This window comes from Gallinula chloropus (genome assembly GCF_964237585.1).
Source record: "Gallinula chloropus genome assembly, chromosome: 1".
NCBI lineage: Eukaryota > Metazoa > Chordata > Aves > Gruiformes > Rallidae > Gallinula > Gallinula chloropus.
Window position 1 is genome coordinate 43275264 of NC_140085.1, and position 21675 is coordinate 43296938.

Genomic DNA, 21675 nt, shown 5'->3' on the forward strand with positions numbered 1-21675 from the left:
TTCCTCCTCCTGCCCTTCTGTCCCAAGTATGATGTAAGAGCTTGGCACCACCATTGTTCGGGCTATCTTCAGTGTCCCCAGGGACCTTACTCAGTTGACTTATGAGCTCCCTAGTAGCTGTGACAATGGTTTATCCAGGTGACAGTCACCCACTACGACCTTACCCGCTGAGAAGCCAGCAGACCCCAGTGCTATCCTCAGCTCCATCACTGAATTGATGAGTGATCTCTGGGTGATCTCTGTTCATTCCTGTGCTTCATTTCACTCATTTGTAAAACAGAGATAATTATAGTTGCCTTCCTTTCCAGTGAACTCTTCAATGGTGGGTGAAAAGTGTCATAAAAATGAGAGGGGAAAATTACTTATCCTCTAATTATCCATCCTGGATAGCTGCTAACCAGGGCATTCATCTCACTGATCTCCTTTAGCTTTAAAACTGTGGCGGCGGGAGGAGAAATGTGATACTTCAGTCACATACAGGGACCAGTAGCTATACTTATTGTTTATAAATGCTCTCCTATGAACATTTCAGTCAATTCCAAGTGCACAAGAGAATTTTTTTTAAGATTTGCAAATGCATGTGATATTTACATTCTGAAAATACACCCATAAAATAACAACAAGAAGTTGGGAGAGAAAAAATATGTTGCACAGATTCCTTATAATTTCAGAGAGTACAAGATTGAAAAAGTCACCAAAATAATTGCTTTACAGATGAGTGACAGGGATAAAATCGGAGCATGTAGAAACTCAAGTACTTGTTGAATGTATATTCTAAACACAAGCATTTAAGAAAATAAAGGCATTGCATTTCTATATGCAACAATCACAGAACAGAATTTACAAGAATGAACTTTGCCTTTCAAAACTTGGAAAAACTTCTGCCCATCATCTATGCTCAACTGTTTTACTTCTGAAGTCAAACCCAAATAATACTACCTTGTAACACTGTCTTTCTTGGACCATTCGATTTGTAAGATTTTCATTTTAATGTTATTGTTTATTTTACTTTCTTAGGTGTGACCCTTAAGCATTACTAATCCTTCTAAAGCAAGCTACTGAATAAAAATCTCAGCCTTTTTTTTTTATTTATTCAGACTGGAAGCAACAGAATAATACCCCTTAGTAACCACTAGGCTATGCTAACAGACAACTCAACTGACACAAAATCTACTTTCAAAAATAATGCAGGCTTTAAATGCACACGGATATGCAAAGGCACTTAAAAAACCCAAACCCAAACACATAGAGAAGGTGTTTACTGGAACTCAAGTATCCTGAGTGGATTAACCTGTCCTCCTTCGGTTTTTAACCCTAATTTAATTATGAATTAAGGGGAGCCAAGTGAGCCTTCTTGAAGCAAACAGTACCTCCCTAACACTGCTATTCTAATCTGACTGAAATAAACAGGCTTTTCGTGCTTTATATGACATTTTTTTAGGGCAAATATTGCTTATCGTCTCTGCTGAGCTGTTTTACATTCAAGACTGCAACAGAGGAAATGAATAGAAATGTTACAAAACCTCCTTTTATATGGATGGTGGCTGTACTACCTTAAAAAGAAAAATAAATCTTGCATGTGCTCTGTACGTGTTAGACCAGGAAAAGGTTACTGCATTTGCAGAGAAGGCAGCAAATACATTACAAACTGTGAGAAAGGAATCTGAAGCAACATGAATTGCCAATACTCAGAACTTTTCTACAAGTCCCCATTAATGAGTGACATTTACCTTTACTCAGAATGTCTAGCTGTGCTTGCTTCCCCTTGTAATCTATTGACAGGGTGTAAACAGAAAAGGATTGTTACATATCCTTTGGGTTGTTTCATTCTTTCATGCAAGAATAAAAAAAAAAATCTCTACAATAAATAATAAGATTATCTTACTGTATGACATATACGAGTATTCCTTACTCGTATATGCACATAACAGAGTGCATAGAAAAATCATGGAATGTTTTCCTGATGCAAGGTTTTTAAAAAATCACATTAGTGAAGTACTACTAGAAATAACTGTATGAAGATGTCACCATAAACACCAGTGTAGAAGTAACGTGGTTAGCAAAACTACCTCTTTCTTGCAGAGGTACCACTGAACTGCAATGGAGATTCACAGTAGTGTTGTCTCATAAGGATTTTTATTTCTTGCACTTCGAAAGGTTACAAATTATATTGAAATCCCAAGTTTATAATTCTATTTGGGATATAATTATTGGTTATGACTGTGGCAACCCAAAGAAGGAACATGATCTGAAGGTCCTGCAGCCCAGAACACTATTTGGGAATTAAAAACCTCAGTTGCTAAGTGCAATTTGTAAAAGTGCATCTACTCGAAGCATAAATGTGGGACAGCTTTTGAAGCCTTTCAACACCCCCTCTGTGTAAATAAGCTATGTCAGTCTTAAACAGGAGAAACTTTTCTGAAGGAGTAAAACTGTAAACCTACAATTAGCTTTGGCTGACAGGTTTTGCTGACTCTGCAAAATCTGAAACATTTGAGTGTAGCTCCTGTATCGTAAAGAACAGATTCTTGGTATCATTATTATTTTTAATCATTACAAAGCATTAATCTAATTAAACCCCCTCTTTTTGCAGTTGGCTGTGGGGTAAAATTTTAATTCAACTTATTGAATTAATAAGCTTTGAGATTCTCAACTGAAAGGTGTTACCTAATGCCAACAGACTGCCTTTCTCTGAGACATACATGAATCTTGTATGTTTGCTTGTTAACTCAGACTAACACAGAAAACATGTTTTTTTCAAAGATTGGGCAAAAATAAAATATGAGATGTTTCTGAAAGATAAACTGAAGAATTAGAACTGGGATAACCACACTGTAAGGTACTAGAGGTATGCCTTAACAATTGCTGACAGAACCATACCCCCCTCTCTTTCTTCTCTCTAACCCTACCTCCCTCTTTCCTCTCTCTCTCTCTCTCTTTTTCAGTCTTTTCTTCTCCTCTCCCACCCTGCCTCCACCACCCCCAACCCCCCCACCCCCCCCCCCACTTCTCTTGCATGTCTGTTGTGGGCCAAATAAAGTGACTTGAACCTTGACTCCGTTTTGAGTCTTAATTCTGTTCCTGAGCATTGCGAAGATCTGGTCATGACAAAACCCCTAATTGGACATCACTCAGGAGTTAAGCCCAGCTGCCCCCAGTCACCCAGAGTGTTCTGAGGTCGGTCGGAACGCAAGGGGGTTTAACCTCTGCCAAATTGTTCCTGTCTGGTTGTGGATCGTGACATTTATTAAATTAGTGTCACTGGCAGGATTCTTGGAGAACAGAAAGGTATGACCTCCTGAGAGGGAATAGGGGAAATAAGGTCTGGCCCTCTCAGGACGATATTGCCCTTTTGAGCTGTGTAGCATGGCCACCCCTAAGGCAGTCAATATCCACGATAATGTGACTACACCAAAAGTCTATTACTAAGGTTGTAAAATTCAAGTTGTTAATATGAAAAAGTTCAAGCAGTGGGGATGATCGTGTCTTTTCATCCTTTCATATCCCCGTTTTGCATCTTCCATGCCACTTTGGTTAAATATCTGACTAGATACTAAAAATAAATAAAATAAAATTAAAAACCTCCCACACTTTTTCACCATTCAGGAAAGTAGCAGCTGTCTTCTAGCTCTTCACCACTTAATTTTCTCCTATGGCCTGTTCCACTGCATGGTAACACAAACACTTTATATGCTTTATAGTGAGAATTCAGTTATTTGCTTTTCTACCTCACATGGATTCACCAGGGAGACGCAGAGCCTGGCACCACAATAACACTGTCCAGCAAAGCATAAGCCTCTGGCCATGTGTTAGAGACCATGTCCCACTTTCTCCAGCTCCTGAGGTGTGCAGGAACCTTTTCTACCAGTTGCTTCCCAAGATTTACCTTCAAACGTCTACGATACTGGGTGTTATTATTCTCACTTGATAACAGAAGAACTGAAGTACTAAAGATTTTAGGCTTCAGATATTAAGATGAACATCTAACTTTTAGGATATCTGGATTCTAAGACTGTAATGTATATTTACAGCTAGTGTCTGGGAGTGTTGGGCAACTCTATGAAACCAGATTCCAGTTTATCACACTAGGCACAGGAAACAAAATATCAACAGAAGTTTGTTTTCAGGCTTTTATAGACAGGTCCTTCTATGTAGCACAATCAGGAGGAAAAAAGCCAATTTTTCCAGACACCCCTCAACTACCTTAACCATAAAATATTCCTTTGCTTTCTTGTCATACTGCCCATCATCCACCATGTGTTTGCCAGCCTCTTCACAAATGAGGATTTCTCTAATAATGTAGCATCAGTTCAGAACCAGAAGAGCTTTAATATGTGCACTGAAGCAGGTGGGAATCTCCCTTGAAGAAGTAGCAAATGACCACTCAGTACTTTCACTCATCCAGAAAGTGAAGGGAAGGCTCCAGTGAGCGACTGGATGATATAGCTTTAGAAAACATCAATGGCTCCTGACTGTACACATTAATAATTTGTCCAGCTGGTGTTTTTTTCTCCTCCAAACACCCTCTTCCTTCCTCTCACAGCAACTCCAGTGCCATCATACAGTATTTCATCAGCTTTTTCTATAGTTATTAGAGGAATTATTAATCTTTTGTTTAATTTCACTTATATTTATGGTGGAGGACTCTATACATCCCTCCCTTGGTGCTCTTTTCTAGACAAACATGGAGGTAATAATCTGTATAGCTGATGGCTATAAAGGAGTGAAACCATGACTGACCTTGAACATTGTTGGTAGGAAGAACACTATTTGCCTGGAGAGTAGTGACAGCAGTGACTCTGAAGTACAATGAAGAAGTAAACAACTGTGCCAGCAGATTAGGATTCAAAATCAATGTGAGGAAGTAACCAGCAACAGCAGATAAAAAGGACAATGATTTAATTAAATTACTGAAAATAATATTTGGTTGGGCAATCCATTTAATGCTCAGACAAGAAGACAAGAGACACAAACCAGAATGGAAAAGCAAACGGGGCTTAGGAAACCCTCTGAAGGCCTCAGAAGAACAGCTTTCAGCCAAGAAAGCTTCTGGGAAAAGCTAGGACAACAATGGGAAGAAGCACTGGAACCTTGTCCTTGTTCCTGAACCAAGGTCAAAATAAGTTGCACGCTGTATCCTGACTTGGGCTGCACGATCCCAACGTTATTAATAACCCAATTAAAAAGTGGGGACTTCTCTCAGTCACCCATTAGAGTAAGTGTGCAGCAGCACAATGTCCCCGATGTCGCTGTAGCGTGGAGTATGCAACTGAACTAGGCCATGCACAAGTCAGACACATCGGTTATGTGTCATGCATTACTGATGTTGCTCAAGTCATTCCACCTGCATGGCTGCTTCCTGCCCAGCTGCTGAAGAATGTGGGCAGCACCACACCACCCCTGCAGCATTCACTGCTTCAACTGGCTGAATAGCTTCCAGCAGCAGGAGGCTGACACCATACTAGCGAGCTGATTCTTGACAAGAATGTGTCACAGTTACCAAACCATTTCATAGGCACTTGGTCAGGGCAAATGAACGGGGCAGGAGTGAGCATGGATAGGAGAGCAACAGGCTTTAGTACAAACACTTTTGTCTCCTCCCTTCGTCCTCTCCACTCCAACTCACTCATGTCAGCCCCGTTTTCCTACTCTCTCCTGCTGCATTATCCCATTTCCCTTATTCATGAGTTTGCAGGCCTAAGTCTCCAAGCACAGTAGCTCCAGTTACTCCCTGGCTCCAAAACTGGTTTTCCCTCTCTTTCCTCCCATCTCTGATCATCAGCCATAGACTTTGAGCCAGCAAGTCTCACTTATCATCCTGATCATTTGTGGCTAAGTTTCCCAAAACCAAAATGAAGGCTGAGAGGGTGATACCTGGGAAGTTTCAGCCCAACCAATTACAGCTTTGCCAAAAGTATTGAATATAGGAAATTTTGTGAATTGCTGTCTGTATACCACAAGCAGAATGTTAACTAGAGGAAATTAAAAAGAAATTGAAAAGTTTCACCGCTACCTTAACATGTTGAATATTACTCTCTTCTTTTGAACTGTACTTCTACTTAATTCAGAAGAAGTCAGAAGGATGGAAAACAGCCCTGGCGATTGCTCTATAACAACAGATACAGCCCTGCTCGCTGTTGGCAACGCTACCTGTTTTTGCAGTTGGGCTGAGGACTGGTGGTGGCAGTTGGCTAAGGGATCTGTCGCTGTGAATAATCTATGCCATATAGTTTCAGTGCTACATAGAAAAACATCTTTAAAGTGGTATTTGTACACAAATTCCTTTCATGGGAAACACCATACAGCCAGGAGGGAAAAAAAAAAGAAAGGAGACTGTGTTGCAAGTACCATCACATTCAGATATATAATTAGTTATATTTTAATGGAAAAATATGTTTCTCTTAAATACCAACTTTTTCTTCCAAAGCACTATAAACTGTAACATTTGAGACCAGTTTCTAAATGACACTGTACTCTTAGTTCTACATTTCGGAGTTAGCTCATCATCTGTCTTTACACATCACTGAACATCTGAAATGAATGTTATTCCTGACTATTCCAAACTTCATGTACGAAACCGAGGATATAACACAATGCCATGCTAAAGGAACTGTTGTACACATTAATTTGTATACAAGCTACATGTTTTTAGCTACGTATGGTTAACCACAGGCACAGCGAGGCAATGTAATAAAATATAGCCAGAAAATGAACACTTACCCACAGTGCTTCATGTGAGGTGGCTTATCCATTCTCACTGCCAGTTTAATTTTCAAGTCACTGTCTTGGCTGTTTTTAGGGACTATCATTTTATGCAGATCAGGTGACTTCGGGCTATTGGATGTTGGATACAACACCACCTGCAAATCATAAAACAAGAATTTCAATAGGTTGATCCAAACCCCAAAAATCTGCTACTCTTTAACGGAAACTTCTATGCAGTGAGCGTCTTACTTCATCTACTCCAATCTGAAAGATAACTAAAAAAGGCTTCATAAATCTAATAAACCAGTTGACTCAATCTTATTTTAATAGATGAATTTCCAAAATGAACTTATTAATTTTCTTACAAATGGGGATTTTCCTATTATGAGCTAATAAAATTTCCTCCTCTGCTAATTCATTCTGAATTAAAGACTTTAAACAAAAAGGAACAGTTGACACTTGAAAATGGTCATGTACAGTTAAACAAGAACCTAAACTTTTACCTTATTCGATATTTTGCTGGAAACATTCTAATGAAACAGTCTGCTGTAGCATTATGCAACAGATCACCCCTCCAGCAGTGACATTGCTTGAAAGGAAACCAAAATATGCTCTTTGTTACCAACTCCATCCATTTTTTGTTCAAGAGCACTAATAAAAAGCCAGTTCTAGTACAAATAACAGAAATTGGAAATTAATTCCCAAGCATCTTAGCTGCAAATGGAGTATAATAAATGAAAGGTACTATGCCCATTTCACATGTGATAGGACACAAATTTTTTGTTTAATTTACAGTGGTAGACATATACAGAAATAAAAAAATACATGGAATTGTAAATATTTAATTTTTAAAACTTTTATATGAATTTCTTACTAGTTTTACTAGCTAACGATTAATTTTAGATTAATATTAGTCACAAGCTGTTAAATATTTATTTACCATCCAGAAAGTTTATCCATTTATAGCCAGTAAAATTAAATATTACTACTTAGTGATGTCCTTACCCACAGTCACATGTTTAGCAGTTAAATACTGCTGAAACATAATTTCCTTTCATTCTTAATATAAGCTCTACTTTTGAATCAATTTAGACTCTAAAATATTCTAAACATGGTATTTGGGAGACTTTTATAACATTCAGTGAGTTCTGAATTACCATTATCATGAAGTAGCATTTCAAAACTAACACCACTCTAAAAAGTAGCATTCTTCTCCTCTTTTATTTCTTGAAAACTAAAATTAATCATAACGCTAACCACCACGTTCATTTCTTACACATAGTCCTCATGCCCTGTGTCACGTATATAAAACACACTCTGTTCTCCTCTGTGTTATTAGAAAAGTTAAGTCAAGGGTTTGAGTATGGATCTCCAAGCAAGCATAAGTCTAACATGTTATTAAGACAGAAATATTACAATAGTGTCATTCAAAGCTAATAATCTGAAAGATGACGTAAACTGAAGGTCTTCAGTTTCTCATCTCAGTATTTTGCAGAAACATGTTCCTGTATCCCGCTAACACCAGGACCTCGAGAGAAGCAGAGAAATAGGATACATCACCCCTAATTAAGTGTGTAACCTTTATAACACCAGTGGAAGAAGTAACGTGTCACAACTATTGAGTACATGCAATACCTTTTAAGGAAGAATGCAAAGAAAAAGTATATTCTGGTTTTAATAAATCAGAAGGGTACTTTTCTTTTTTTTCTCCTTTCTGCAGATGGACAGCAAACACTACTCATAACAGAGTTTATTCCTTCTCCTTTTCATTTTGAGAAAAAGCCAAACCCTTAAAAAAAATTTAAAAGCATTATGAGTCTGGCACCCTTTGAGTTCTGAAGCATCAAACAGAAAATGATTTTTAGTTTCTGTATCTTTTTAAATGCAAGATTATATAAACAGAATTATTACTCATTCCTTGCATTTGATCACTTGGCATTCACATAGGACAGTAGGTGATGTTATAAATTTTTCCATTTCTACAGGCTGCAGTTCCTGTTGTCCTGTAACATCTTATTACAGCTCATGAATCTCAAATGACATCTTTCTCCTGTCAACTTCTTGGGTTTTCAGAATGCTGATGAAAATATCAGCAGACAAGTATATAATTAATTCATAACTTCAGTACTGACAACTCAATTTCTGAATTTTTAAAGAAGTATTTTGGAGTTTCGTTTTCAAACCTCTCACAGTGAATAAGTATCTGGCAGAATATTTAAGTATGCACTGTGTGGTGTTTGTACTACACTGTGTCATGCCTTCCAGCTTTAAACAATGAGAGCTACAAGAACTTTGTCATCAAACTTCTCATCATTACACACAAACACGCCTACACACACATGCACATGTGTGCATTTGACAGGCGATAATTAGCTTCACTATAACCTTCATGCTAATATTGTCCTTGAGGGTGACACCAACCACTGAGTACCATATCATCAGGTGGCACAAACTGTATGCCCCTGTGGAACCCAAAACACTGGGCAATCGTTCCTTGATAGGAAAAGCAAGAAAAAAAATAATTGCTTAAGTTTGTATTAAAAGCATTCTTTGCACTATGGCACACCGCAATGTGATGTCATCGCCACTGCCCATGGAGAAACTTTCTAAGCTATTCTGCCTCAGATTTTCTTTAAAGCACTGCTTAAGGGTTTTTAATCTCCTAGCTGTCATTTTGAAATGTACTCTGAAAAATATAATAGTATCAACTCACCCACCTTACCTAGGGAGTATAAAACTCACTTACAGGATATACTTCGTGTCTAAAACTTTGAAAAGTTTAAAAAAATTCCTACTTCATCACACATTTCTGAATTAATTTTTATTTTATTCATCTTATTTTTTATGAATATCATCACAGTAGATTAATTCAGCAGTAGCGAGAACTATGCTTAAGGGTTGTTAGTCAAGGACCATATTTACCTAACAGGCAATTGGCATTAAAACGTATAACATACTACTTCTAATGACCAGAATGCTACACATCAAACACAGCTCCCATGCACTAAATTGCTTCAGCCGATTTAAGGCAAATTAATGGTATCAGAACAGTGTGGGTTGAGATAATTCAGTAAATTCAAGCATCTCGTGATCATTAAAAACACTAGACCATGCGGTCCGATTACATCTAGCACTGCATTTCAGAGACATCTTAGATATTATGAAGTTGCACATTTATGGATCTCAGGAATATCTCATAGTTAAATACACTCTTGTTTCACTGATTTGAAAATAAGAATTATAGACCAAAAATTATTGAAGCTGATTTGGGTTAGATGACTAGTAGCAGTATACACACCCTTTAATGTCACCCTGTTTGTGTAACCCTGACCCCTGCAGTGCTAGAGGACAGTTACCTGGTTTTGATAGAAATTCCTATTGACACAAGTCACCTTCTCCCCCCCAACTTGAAAATTTGGAGCTGTTCTGAGTTCTGTCATCCCCTTACCCAAAGACAGATTAATGTCAGAAAGCCAGCAGCTGCCATCAGCGCATGAAGAAGTGAAGCTCTCTTGGACATCCCAGCAGCAGCCTGCTAAGCACAAGCATTGAACTTACATCTCCTGAGCGTCAAGTCATGAAGCACTACTGCCAGGAGGATGAAGCAAAAGAAGCTCAAGGAAAGGGACAAGGTTGGAAACAGAAAAGGAGGTGAATCTCTTGAAAGTAACTCCTCTAGAGAAGTTCTCATCTAGGGAAAACCTGGAGAAAGGATTACTAAGAGCCGCATTACCAAGAGAGTTTATGAGTGTTTTACGCAAGCTCCATCATCTCACCTGCTGAGTAATTTCTCCTTTTTCAGCTATGATTGTGTTACAGCTGAAAACACTGAGACAAGGCACTGGGTAACAGGTGGTTAAAAAGAAACAAAAGTCAAACAGGCAAACCAAGGAGGCATGTGGTGGAAGAGCTATCTAAAATACCATTGTTCACAAAGAACCAGGAAGACTTTGCAATTTTTGCAATCAATGCATCTCTGCTGCTGCTGCCAGCTCAGCGCTTACCTTAATAGATCTTAGCAACAGATAAAAGTTGTCTTTCAGTCCTTCCCATACAGCTTGTCCCCCAAATCTAAGCAAGTGTGTGCCTGAGTGAAAAATATCTGAAGGATTTTCTGCCAAGAGAGGCGTTCTCAGAGAAGCTACAGAGAAAACCTCTGTTAGCGTGGAAACAATAACACTCAGCCAGACATAGCAGGGTGCTGACAGGCAGACTGCTCGGGAAGCAAGAGAAAAGCAGGAGTGGAAACAATTTTGTATCATTTTCCAAACTTAAAAAAAGAAAAAAAGGCAGAAAAACTCAGACCTGTGAAACCTCAGTCATCTCAAAATGTGATGGAGAAACACAATCTCCAGGACGGCAGGCTTTAAATTAGCATATTCACAGTATGAAATTGTCTCTGCTCAGAGGCTCTTTGAACACAGCACAGAAGGTAATCAGTCTGCCCAGTGCAGGCGGCATTCAGAAACTAGGCAATTGTGCAAGTATGGGTACCTAGCCAGAAGAGCTATTTTTTTAATATCTTTAAATCAAACCCAGAGTAACATCACCAATGAAAAACCCTGTAACTGCACAGCTAATTACTGTTGGCTGCATCTGACTGTGAGAAGCAGGTTGTGAGACAACAGTTCCCTTTTAACTGAATAGTCAGCGCGACAAGGCTGAAATATTCTTATATTCAAAAAGTATCAGCCATCAAACACCACCTGCTGTTCTCACATTGTATTCGCATGTGTGCTAAGCAAGCACAATGGCTGTCACTTTGAATTACTGGGTTTGAACATCTTCATACACAAAGTACCGAACAAGGAAAAGTGGTGTCAGATCCCTGAGCTTCAGAACCCACCAGGCTGATTTTTCAGAAGTGTTTACTCCAAACTCTGAAGGCTTCTTCACGCTTCCTTCACTTGTTGCACATACAGATGCAGACATCCGTTCTGCCTTCTGTACGCACGTGTGGCCTGATCAGCATCAGTCACGGGAAAACTGCGCTGCACATTTCAAATATAGGTGAATAAAGGAAGTTCTTAGCACTTCCTTCTTAGAAGAAATTTAGCAGCAAAGATGCAGCCTGCCTCACTAGCATCAGTGGCTCATTGTGCACAGAGGTCTGCATCACCACAGACCACAGGTCCAGAAGCTCACGTTCAGCAGAACCCAAATACAAATAACATCCTTTCCCCTCCTGTGCAGCATGCATCTCCATTCTTGTTTCCACTGGAAAACTGAGCTCATTCAACTGTCCTCCAGCTTATGTAGAAGAGAGAACAAAGGTTAAGATTGTGTTTTTGTTGGAAGACTTAGGTAAATCTTTTCTTGGTGTTCACATTTGGATTTGATTTCTTTTAGAGGGAGAGAGCAATGTTAGACAAGCAACATAGTACTACTTCCTGTTGATTAATCACATCTTAAATGCCTTGAAGGGAGATTATGTTAAGTACAGACAGCAACCCTTCTGTCATTTGGTGCTCACCTGGTGACTTCTGCAGCAGAGGCTAAGCAGGTCGCAGCCTCTGCTTCCCAACAGGGAGCACACAAAGCTGTAAGTATATGGACTGCCCTCTCAACTGAGAGCACAAGCCTGCATCCCTTCTGCTCTGACATGAGCTAGCTACTTCTGGAGACTGGCAGTCTTGTCCTTAAACAGTGATGTCATGCTGAGATCAGGGCCTGCATCTTAAGTTCACAAGTGTGAGAGACTGTCATGGGGGGCAGATGGGGGTAAAAGGAAATGCTTTCTTCTCTTCAGCTCTGAGGAACCTTTTCTGGCTCCACATTTCACACCTCAGATCTGTTTTCATGAAAAAACCTGATCCCTTGGTGGCAGAAGAAACCCTTTGGTTTGTGATGGAAGTTGAAAATTCAGATCACATAGCTTGATGCCGCCTTCTACTTCTAATTATACATTAAACAGAACAAAACCTTCACAATAACTGCAGGGTATGGGAAATGCAAACTTCAATAATGTAGAAAAGCAGTATCAGGTCAAGACATATGCTTTGAAGAAAGTACTTGACAGATGAGAATTAATGTCCACAGCAAGCCTACCTCAGAAGAGGCAGGTTTGAGTTGAATTTTTAAGTACAGAAAAAATACCAGCAGAAGTATCCTCAGGCTTTTTCAGAGCATAACAAACCTACCTGAATCAGCTGCAGTCCTGCAAGTCACCACAGCATACTGACCAGACATCAAGTTGCCAAACTTCATTAGAATAAAACTTATCCAGTGGGATCCTGCATATTTTCAAAGGCTACCTGAATTTAAGTCTCTCAAACTTGAAGACAAAGACATCACCAACAAAACAAGTCTTTGCAAAGTAAAATATATACCATGAACATCCACAACACCTTAAAATTATTTGGTAAAAATTCTGCCAAATGTTTTCCCAGTCTCCCCTGAAGCTAGCAACTACCACTCTCAAATAGTCCTGTTAAACTGGAGAGGCAATCTGGCAGATTACCCCTTCTCACCACCAGCTGGAAGGGGTCTGACAGCAATCCGGGGGACTGCCAGACCTGAAAGGTGCAGGAGGACAGAGCAGATGCCCAACAGGCTGATTATTGAAGCCAATGTGTCCTTTTTCTCATTCTTTTCCACTGCTAAGGAGTGACCACTGTACCTGATGTCATTTGTAGGAGTTGTATCTCTACTGGCTTACCTTTTGCAGAAGGTATATTTGGGCAAGGAAGGGTCCTACACATCTTTGATAAATCAGGAGTGGACTATAAATTGTAAAACCAGCATCCAAGCATCCCTCAGGTATTTCTGTTTGCTACGCCCAACCTCGGTACAAGCTTTAATGTAGGGAGAAAAATAGATGATGGCCTTTGTCCTTTGTGACAAGGGGGGGGAAATGGCAGCAACAAGTGGTGATTTTAATAGCCTAATTCTGGTACAAACTGTGAAAACCTCAGAGCATCAGATAAAAGGAGGCAGACTCTGTGCCAAAGAACAACGGGAGAATAATAATCAGCAACAGATACGAAGATTACTCTTCCCTCCCTCGCCTTTTATATATCCTGCTCTGTCTCTGGGAAAGCTGGGTTAGACTCCAACGATATGGCAGCAAGCTTGGCCCTAGCCCCTCTCAACTGCCTGTTTTATTCTGTCTCTCTCCCCACCCCTCACCAAGAAAGGAAGGTTATTACCTTATTTAAACTGGTTTGAGCAGCTGACAAATACAGATGTGTTAGAAAAGCACCAGAAATGGCAAGGGAGCAGAGATCGGGGAAAAAACACAAGACTTACCATCTGGAACTACAGGCATCTGGAACTACTAAGGCAAACACTATGTTCAATATTCTACATTTGAAATGTTTCAAATCTCCAAAATAAAGTCTTTTCAACCTCCTTTCCTAAAAACTCAGGCAGGCTGCAGTGTAAGAAAGCAGACCAAGGCTGGTATGTGAATTTTGACTATTTAAGGTTGCAGAGCAAGAGGATCCACAGTAAACATTTGTGATTCTTAGCCCCTTTATTCTGATAATGTTTCTTCTCTGACTCCTTGCAATGACGACCACTTACCACGGCCACGCACTCTCTTCTCCACTGCCCTGCACCTTTGCATTGGCTTTCCTTTTGCTTCTTTGGAAGGACTGAGCTAGCAGGGACAGAGAAGAAACTTCTCTGAGTTTTACAGCACTATGCAGTTCCTGTAAGTCTGCCCTTTCAGTGTCTCTTTTTGTTGGTTTGAATCTGGACAGTGCTGACTGGTATGCTCAGCTGTAGCCCCATTCTTCCTCTGACGTATCTGTCACGATGCCTGTGCAGCTCCTGCCAGTGTGTTATCACTACTGGCAGGGAACCTTCCCCACACAGATCCCACCTTCAGCTTGGCTGTCCTTCACCAAGCAACCTTGGAGGCCTCTGACAAGGACATGAGAGGAGGCAGGAAGAAATACTGGGGATACAGTCCTGATCTTAATAAGTGACCCAGTGAGTGGGAGAATCTGTCTGTGCGGAGCCACCTGCACTTGGAGGACACAAAGTGGGAAAGAGCCCTGCTCTTCCCAACAGCCTTGAATGAGAAACAGCTATGACTCTGAAGGCAGAATTGACTGTTAAAATGTGAGCTGTACATGTCAGAGAGGAAAATTTCAATAGGAGATGGGACACACTCACAAGACTTGAAGACCCTCTCTGCCTTGTTCACACTATCCTCCTCTTTCTATGATACACTGCACACTCTAGCTCCTGAGTTTGGCCTAAGAAGGATAAATGAACCTGTCAGGACAGGGAAAATGTCAAAAGGGAAGGGAAGCTCATACAGTGCAAGAGTGCAAACTCCTTTTTTTAATATGCAATATTATCTCCATCACTCCTTTCCCTCCCCCACCTTTCCACCGGCTAAGCCCTTCCTTCCCTTTCTGCAATCATTTGCTATAACACACCCAAGTCTCTTCTCTTGCTCCTAATTTGAATAGCTACAGGTATTTGTAGGTCATCTAGCAACTAAAGTTTTAAAGAGGGCAAGGAGAACCATCATGGATCCCAGCTGCAAGTTTCTGAAAGGCAATCCAAGTAACCGCATCGTGTTTTGAACACCGGGAAAAGTCACCCTCAAAAGGAAAAGCACAGGCACTGTACTGAATACCTTAATAACATAATAATACCATAATATGTAATACCTTACATGATTTTATGTCATGTTTTATCAATACTTGCATTTCTATGCATCATTTCTCACATATTTCTTGTTTCTCCACATAATACTCACTCTTCCCAGTTCTTTATCTTCCAGTGCCAGGACCCCGGTGCTTTCTGTAAAGAGTTTTACTTTGACAACAGGCCGAGGGTGAGTAGTGGTGAAATCTCCTTGAGTTCCCCATCTGCAATAAATAACAGAATTTAACTGGGTCAGAGGACGGGTCTGAGAGTGATAGGACTGTAATATTTTGTACAGAATATTTATTAATGGGCTTCAGGAACTTAATTTCCAAACTTTTGATGGGAGAGGGCATGGAACTATATTTTTGGGCATCCAAGGTTAAATATCTTTATGGGAAAATAGGCTTTTCTCTGTGATAAGAGAAATCAGTGGTTTTTCCATATAACTTCTGTAATCAAAAATCAGTAATTGACTTTTTAATGGAAAAATCCAACGGACTGAAATTATATCCTCACAGAGGAAAACAGAAAGAAAGCAAAGGAGAGGAAGGAAGCGGAAAGGTTGAAAGGCAAGAGAAATCTTTTTTTCTGTTAAATACATTATTAGGTTCACTATCCTGTGCACACAAGTCATATTAATTCAGCAAAGAATCACACCTCAATTACACGTTTCACTTTAGATGAATGAGCTATGCAGAAAGGAAGACAAAGACCAGAGAAAACTTTATGTTTCATGAGTTGTTACAACTCAGTATATGCATGTAGGAGAAAGTAAACACAAATGCAAAAGCTAGGGAAAAAAAAGTTATTTATCAGAGTGACTGTAGCTCTGCAAGACAATTACTGCCACAAGGCTTCATGCTTTTAGAGAAGCTAAATTAGGCAGACAAGCTTCTAGCCATTAATCTCTTATCTCAGTTAAGACACTTGTTTGTCAGCCTTTTCCCCCCACCATGTGCCAGGGGTACAAAAAAAAAAAAAAAAAAGAAAATTATACAAATTAGATTGAAACTTCTTCTAACAAGCTGTTCTATTTGCCTAAACAATTGCATGGTAGTTATTGCACTGACGATACTGATTCTGATTATGCTGCCAGGCACAAACAAAATGTAAAAAGTAAGCACAGCTCCAGTTTCACTTCAAGTTTTCCACTATGATCAGCAGAAACTAAAGAAATAAAGAAAAGAGCTGACCTTAAGAGTATGCTCTATATAAAAGGATGCATTTCACCAGCCAAAATCTTAGAGGGCTTCAATTACACAAAGCAATTATTTTCATTTTACTTTCAAGAATAATTTCCTACGTTCTTGGGAAATGAACACAAAGTAGTAATCCTCCAGGAAAGGGATCTTATAAGTAAAATAAACTCTTTCAACAAGAGTTATGGTCTTCAAGATGAAGTCTAAAAAGTAATATGTAACTAAACCAAGAGAAATTTTAAGATGGTTCTGTATAAACCAGTCCTACAGGTGGTTGAATGCATGCCAGGCTAGAAAAGTGAGGTTCACTGAAAATGAACCACATCTTATGCCACATTCTGTCTTATTTGCTTTGTCTGGATTAGATCGCTCATTCTGTCTGTGGTGGCCACAGCCTTAGTTTCAGCCAACATGGTAATTGAAACAGGGACTCTCAGAAGAAATTACCTTCCTGAAAGGGAGAAAACCTGTGTTGTGATCTGATGATCGATGCTGCAGTCGCAGGGCAAGGCAATGCCTAAGCGCTGCTGCTCTTCCCAGAGGCAATCCCAAGGGCAGGGTTTGTCACAATACAGAAATGAGATTTCCAAGGAGAAAGCATCTTCATAAAAGATGAAACAGTCGCAGATTCAGCCTTCCCCTCCAGATCCCACTATTAAAGGACAGTGCTGCCTTGCAATCACAAACAAAATCTAAACACTTTGCTAGATGTACTCTCTCTTGGGCATCAGGATGTATTTGTCCCTGAGCTTACAGAAGCCTTGAACTGTGCACAGCACAATTGATAGGATCATTCAAATAATCAAGAGAAACTTCTATTAAAAATAATTAAACCCAAACAAAACAAAAAAACCTACCCAAAAAAGAAAAGCTCCTCTACAAAAACCTAGTGCCAGCATTAATTCACAGACAGGAGAAATCAAAAGTTGTCATGCTGACTAAAAGGAAGGGCCACAGCCTGCTCAAGGAAGAGAGCATCACCAAGGGCAGTTCAGCTTCTGCAAGTTCAGCAGCAGGTACGTGCTGTGGCATGTGCTGGAATCTGGGCACCCCAGCATCTAGCTCCAGGACCTCCACAGAAAGTGGTGTGGCTTCCTCTGGAGATACAAACACAGGCTCCACTTTTGCAGGACACAGGGAGGGATGGGGCACATTGAAACTTTGCCGAGGGAGCCTGGCAGAATTTGCTGCTTCTTGAATTTAGAGGCACAATGAGATACTGATGTGGATGGGACTAACACTTGGTCATCCACCTGTTGTTGGCACTCAGGTAGGTGGTACTAGAAATCATCTTTAACAGCGGATTCAATCACTAGTCTTTCTCCCATCCCTGGTTCCATTTCCAGCAGTAAATGAAAATCCTGGACTGAGAAGTAATGGTCTGAATCAGTTCTTAAAGCTTAATGTTCACGGTGGAAACATTCAACGCATTGATCTTCATGCCCCTTGCCGATCAGGACTTCAGCTAACTCTGATAGTCTGTTGAGACTATGTCTTTGGAAGTGAATTATCTGGTGGAGCAGAAGGTCACAGATGTTACTACCTAGACTCCAACAGCATTCCTCATCAAAAAGCATGTAAGGAATCATGTTCTGTTAGAAAAGACAAATCCAAGATTGAATTCTTAGTATCAAGTGTACTTGCTCAGCTGCCAAGATCACAACAAACTACCCAAGGCTCAGATTTCATCTTACATTGTATTCCTTATGGATTGCTGGAACACAAGCCCTGTTTCTTTGGAGCTTTGTGTTATTGCAGAAGTATCCTCTTCATGCCATTTGAAATCAGAGGTAAGCAGAGAGCACCCAAAATAGAAGTGGTATCATGTTCATTTTAGTTTGCTTCTTCCAAGAATGAGCATGGGTACAAAACACTCAATAATCCAGACAGAAATTGAGTTTATCTATACGCTGTACATTTTAATGCACAAAATTATTATGCTTATTATTATTATGCATTAACTGAAGCAGAAATCAGAAATTACAGTGTTAACCAAAATGTTTGATACTGAACTCCCAGCTGCAGGCTAACCCACATGAACAGCGCTGCTAGTAACAATTCCCAATATGCATTTTTCTGTGTTGTCAGTACAAAATGAAGTGCAGTTATAAGAATGGCCTTATCAGTACCCACTAGTAAACCTTTGTCTTGTTAAAAAAAATAAAATAAATTCTAAGCTGTAAAGATTGTGCTTTGAATATAAGAAGATACCAGTCATGCAACATTTATTAAGAGTGATCGGAAACAAGGGATGGGCTGGATAAAGCATGCATGCATACTTAACTAGCCTATTCTGTTCTAAAATCGAATAATATTGGAGTTGAAGTCTGAGAGGTTTCATCTTTCCCCTTCCCCTGGCTATTTCTTTATGACACCTGGTCATATTCCATTCCACAAATGAACTATTTCTTACTTAAACACTTCATTTTAGCACAAATCCATTTTTGACTATCACACTTTAAGCTTCTATATCTGAAAGGATAAAAAGAGATATCAGATTTTCAGCGTACAGATCATCTTAAAATTACCCTATAGTGTACCAACAATACTGGAGAAATGATTGTCCCATCATCATGTCTGACTAAGAACTGTGCAAATAAATTGCGTCAATCCTACGTAACGCCAAGACCATAAATATAGCCCTCCTAGCCAGTAAATATGAATTTACTTGTTCACTCATTATTTCCACTGTAATATTCTGTCAATTTTCTCCAGGCTTTTGGCTGTTTTTTCCTATAACTATATGTCTGTTCAAGGAGCTGTTAAGTGATGAAAAATAGGTCAGGAGGTTACCCAATAATTCATGAAATCAATACCCAAACAGTAATTATTCACGATGCAAGTCTTGTTCACCATTAAAATTCTTATTTCAATTTATAGACATTATGTGCTAATATAATTATATCCATTTGGTTTATCAAAAATTTAACATTTTTCTTCCACAAAACATTTGTTTTCTGTCAAATGCATTTATTAATACCTATCAAAATGCTAATATTGCCTGTTAATCTCATTGGAGGGGCCATAGTGGAACATTTCCTTTAAATTTAAAGCGGTTTGGGCCAGCCGCATCTGTATTTTTCTCTTAAGGCTGGGGATGCACTTGCTGCCACAGAAAACATGGCACTTCTCAGGAATGCTTTTCTGATCTGCAGATTAAAAAGTAGTCAATGGCCATACAAAGGATTGCTTGAGTTACTCGTAAAATGGAATAACAACAATGACAATGACATATTTTCTGGAAGAAAATAAATCCTGCCTACAGCTGACTTTTAGTTTCCATACAGAGGGCAGGTGAACCTGTAGGTTATAACTGGGGGTTTCTGTGAAAATGGAAGGAGGAAATTGCACGTGGTATTCTGATCTCATTTGAGTCATAGTATGATGCAGGCCATTTCTTTCATGCTTGCTCTACTAGAGAGATACTAAACTGTGGAAATGAGAGTAAGAAGGAAGAAAAGCAAATTAATTAATTTGATTTCTAAACCCGCTATTTACAAAATATATATATTTACAAAAGTCATATCTTTAATAATGTGTATCATATCTGAAAAATGTGGAAACAGCAAATCAGCCACTTCCACCCACTTTTGCATTTGGAAGAGTTGTCAGTTTATGAATATCTGCCCAATGTTTTTTGCTAATCTGAACAATTTTAGTGCTGAATGTATCTAGATGGAAGCACTAATTTTTTCTCAAAACATGTGTGGATCTCACACAGTATTCAAATTAACTTAAACATTTCCCATTATTGTCTGGTGATTTTTTAAAATCTTGCCAAAAAAGTACTCAAAAGTAACAATAATTTCAGTGCTAAATGCTGCAGTGTCAATAGTGTACTTGAGACCTCTAAACCTATCAACATTTAAGTCTAAAAAAGACGTAAATAAATCCCGCCTATTTAGGCTCTTGTTCTGCCACATTATTTACCTTTCTGTACATTATGTTTCTGTTTTCACTTACTCCTCTTTACTATAGAAAGAAGAATGGTTTGATGTTTAATCATGTTCAACTGTAAGCTGTGGTCCTCACACCACATTAACACATCTGTCAGCAGTACATGGGCTGATAGCATAATTAGTGACTGAGTCCTTTGCCAAAGTTGATTTCCCTTCACTGCAAAAGCACCCACTAACAGCAAGGAGGTAGATGTTTATTTCAGGTGAAGATATATCACTGTGTCAGAGCCCTCTCTAAGCTAATTTATTTTTCTACTTCACTTTGGAACACATTCAGTGTACTGGAAACAGCAACAAATTTCTCTCTTGGGTTTTCCACTCCAATCAGAGTCTCAGTTAATCAAAACTTTACGAGATCCTAAATCTCCCGTCTTACTTGGGACTGAATGTTGTAAGATTTATTATTCTAAGCAAACATCTAGAAATTTTATTTTAGTGCTGTTATTGGAACATTTTCTTTTTGACAAAACATTATATCTACAGAATTCTGCACCACCAGGAATTAATTTTCCTCAGCAATTATGAGTTGTCCTTTTTTGGCCTTTATGAAACCAATATCAGAGTGTATTTGTCTTCTCTGTGCTTCCTTTTGAATATTTCCAGGTTTGCTTTTTGCTTTAAGTCTACTGCATAAAACTACCTTAACAGATTTCTTAATTCTTCACTAAATCACCTTAAGAGGTCTTCTGTAAGAGTTTTCTTACTTTCTACCCATACACGGATGTGTTACAGAGCTGGAATGAGCAGCATGACCCACCAAATCCAGTTAGGCTCTAACTAAGATGAATTTTGTTCATCTTAGAGGTGGACTGGAAACTCAATGTTCAGGTCTCCGTAACATCTCAATGTCTCAACTTCTTCAAGAATTGATACCCATTTCATAGTTTCTACATTTTTTTTTAAAACATACCATAACTGTAGAACACCAGGTATCTGTAATCTTCAGGTTTGGAATCATATTCACAGTGCAAGCTGTGAGATGAAAGGCCACGAAAGAAAAAGACAGAAGAGACTCACAGCACCTCCCTGACACATCTGACTATGCTGACACTTCAGTTCAAAACACCTTAAATCCAGATCATACAACTGTTCTGTTGTTACTGAAGTACTGTGGAATTTATGAAGTGTTGTATATTACTGACTATAAGTGCATATATACAGAGAGAGAGAAAAAAAGTAAATGAGCAAGCAAGATGCTGCACCAA

At 39.1% G+C, this 21675-nt stretch overlaps 1 protein-coding gene across 6 annotated transcripts in view; it reads right to left on the reverse strand.

Moving 5' to 3' along the window:
* Positions 1–21675, reverse strand: part of CADPS2 (calcium dependent secretion activator 2) — a gene marked incomplete at both ends in the record, with an annotated part of 308165 nt that overhangs the window by 139996 nt on the left and 146494 nt on the right. For all 6 annotated transcript variants that reach the window (XM_084274517.1, XM_084274519.1, XM_084274514.1 and 3 more), the window contains 2 exons: positions 6721–6860; positions 15422–15533. In XM_084274517.1, coding sequence (XP_084130643.1) covers positions 6721–6860; positions 15422–15533 — 252 coding nt within the window. The remainder of the gene's footprint in view (positions 1–6720; positions 6861–15421; positions 15534–21675) is intronic.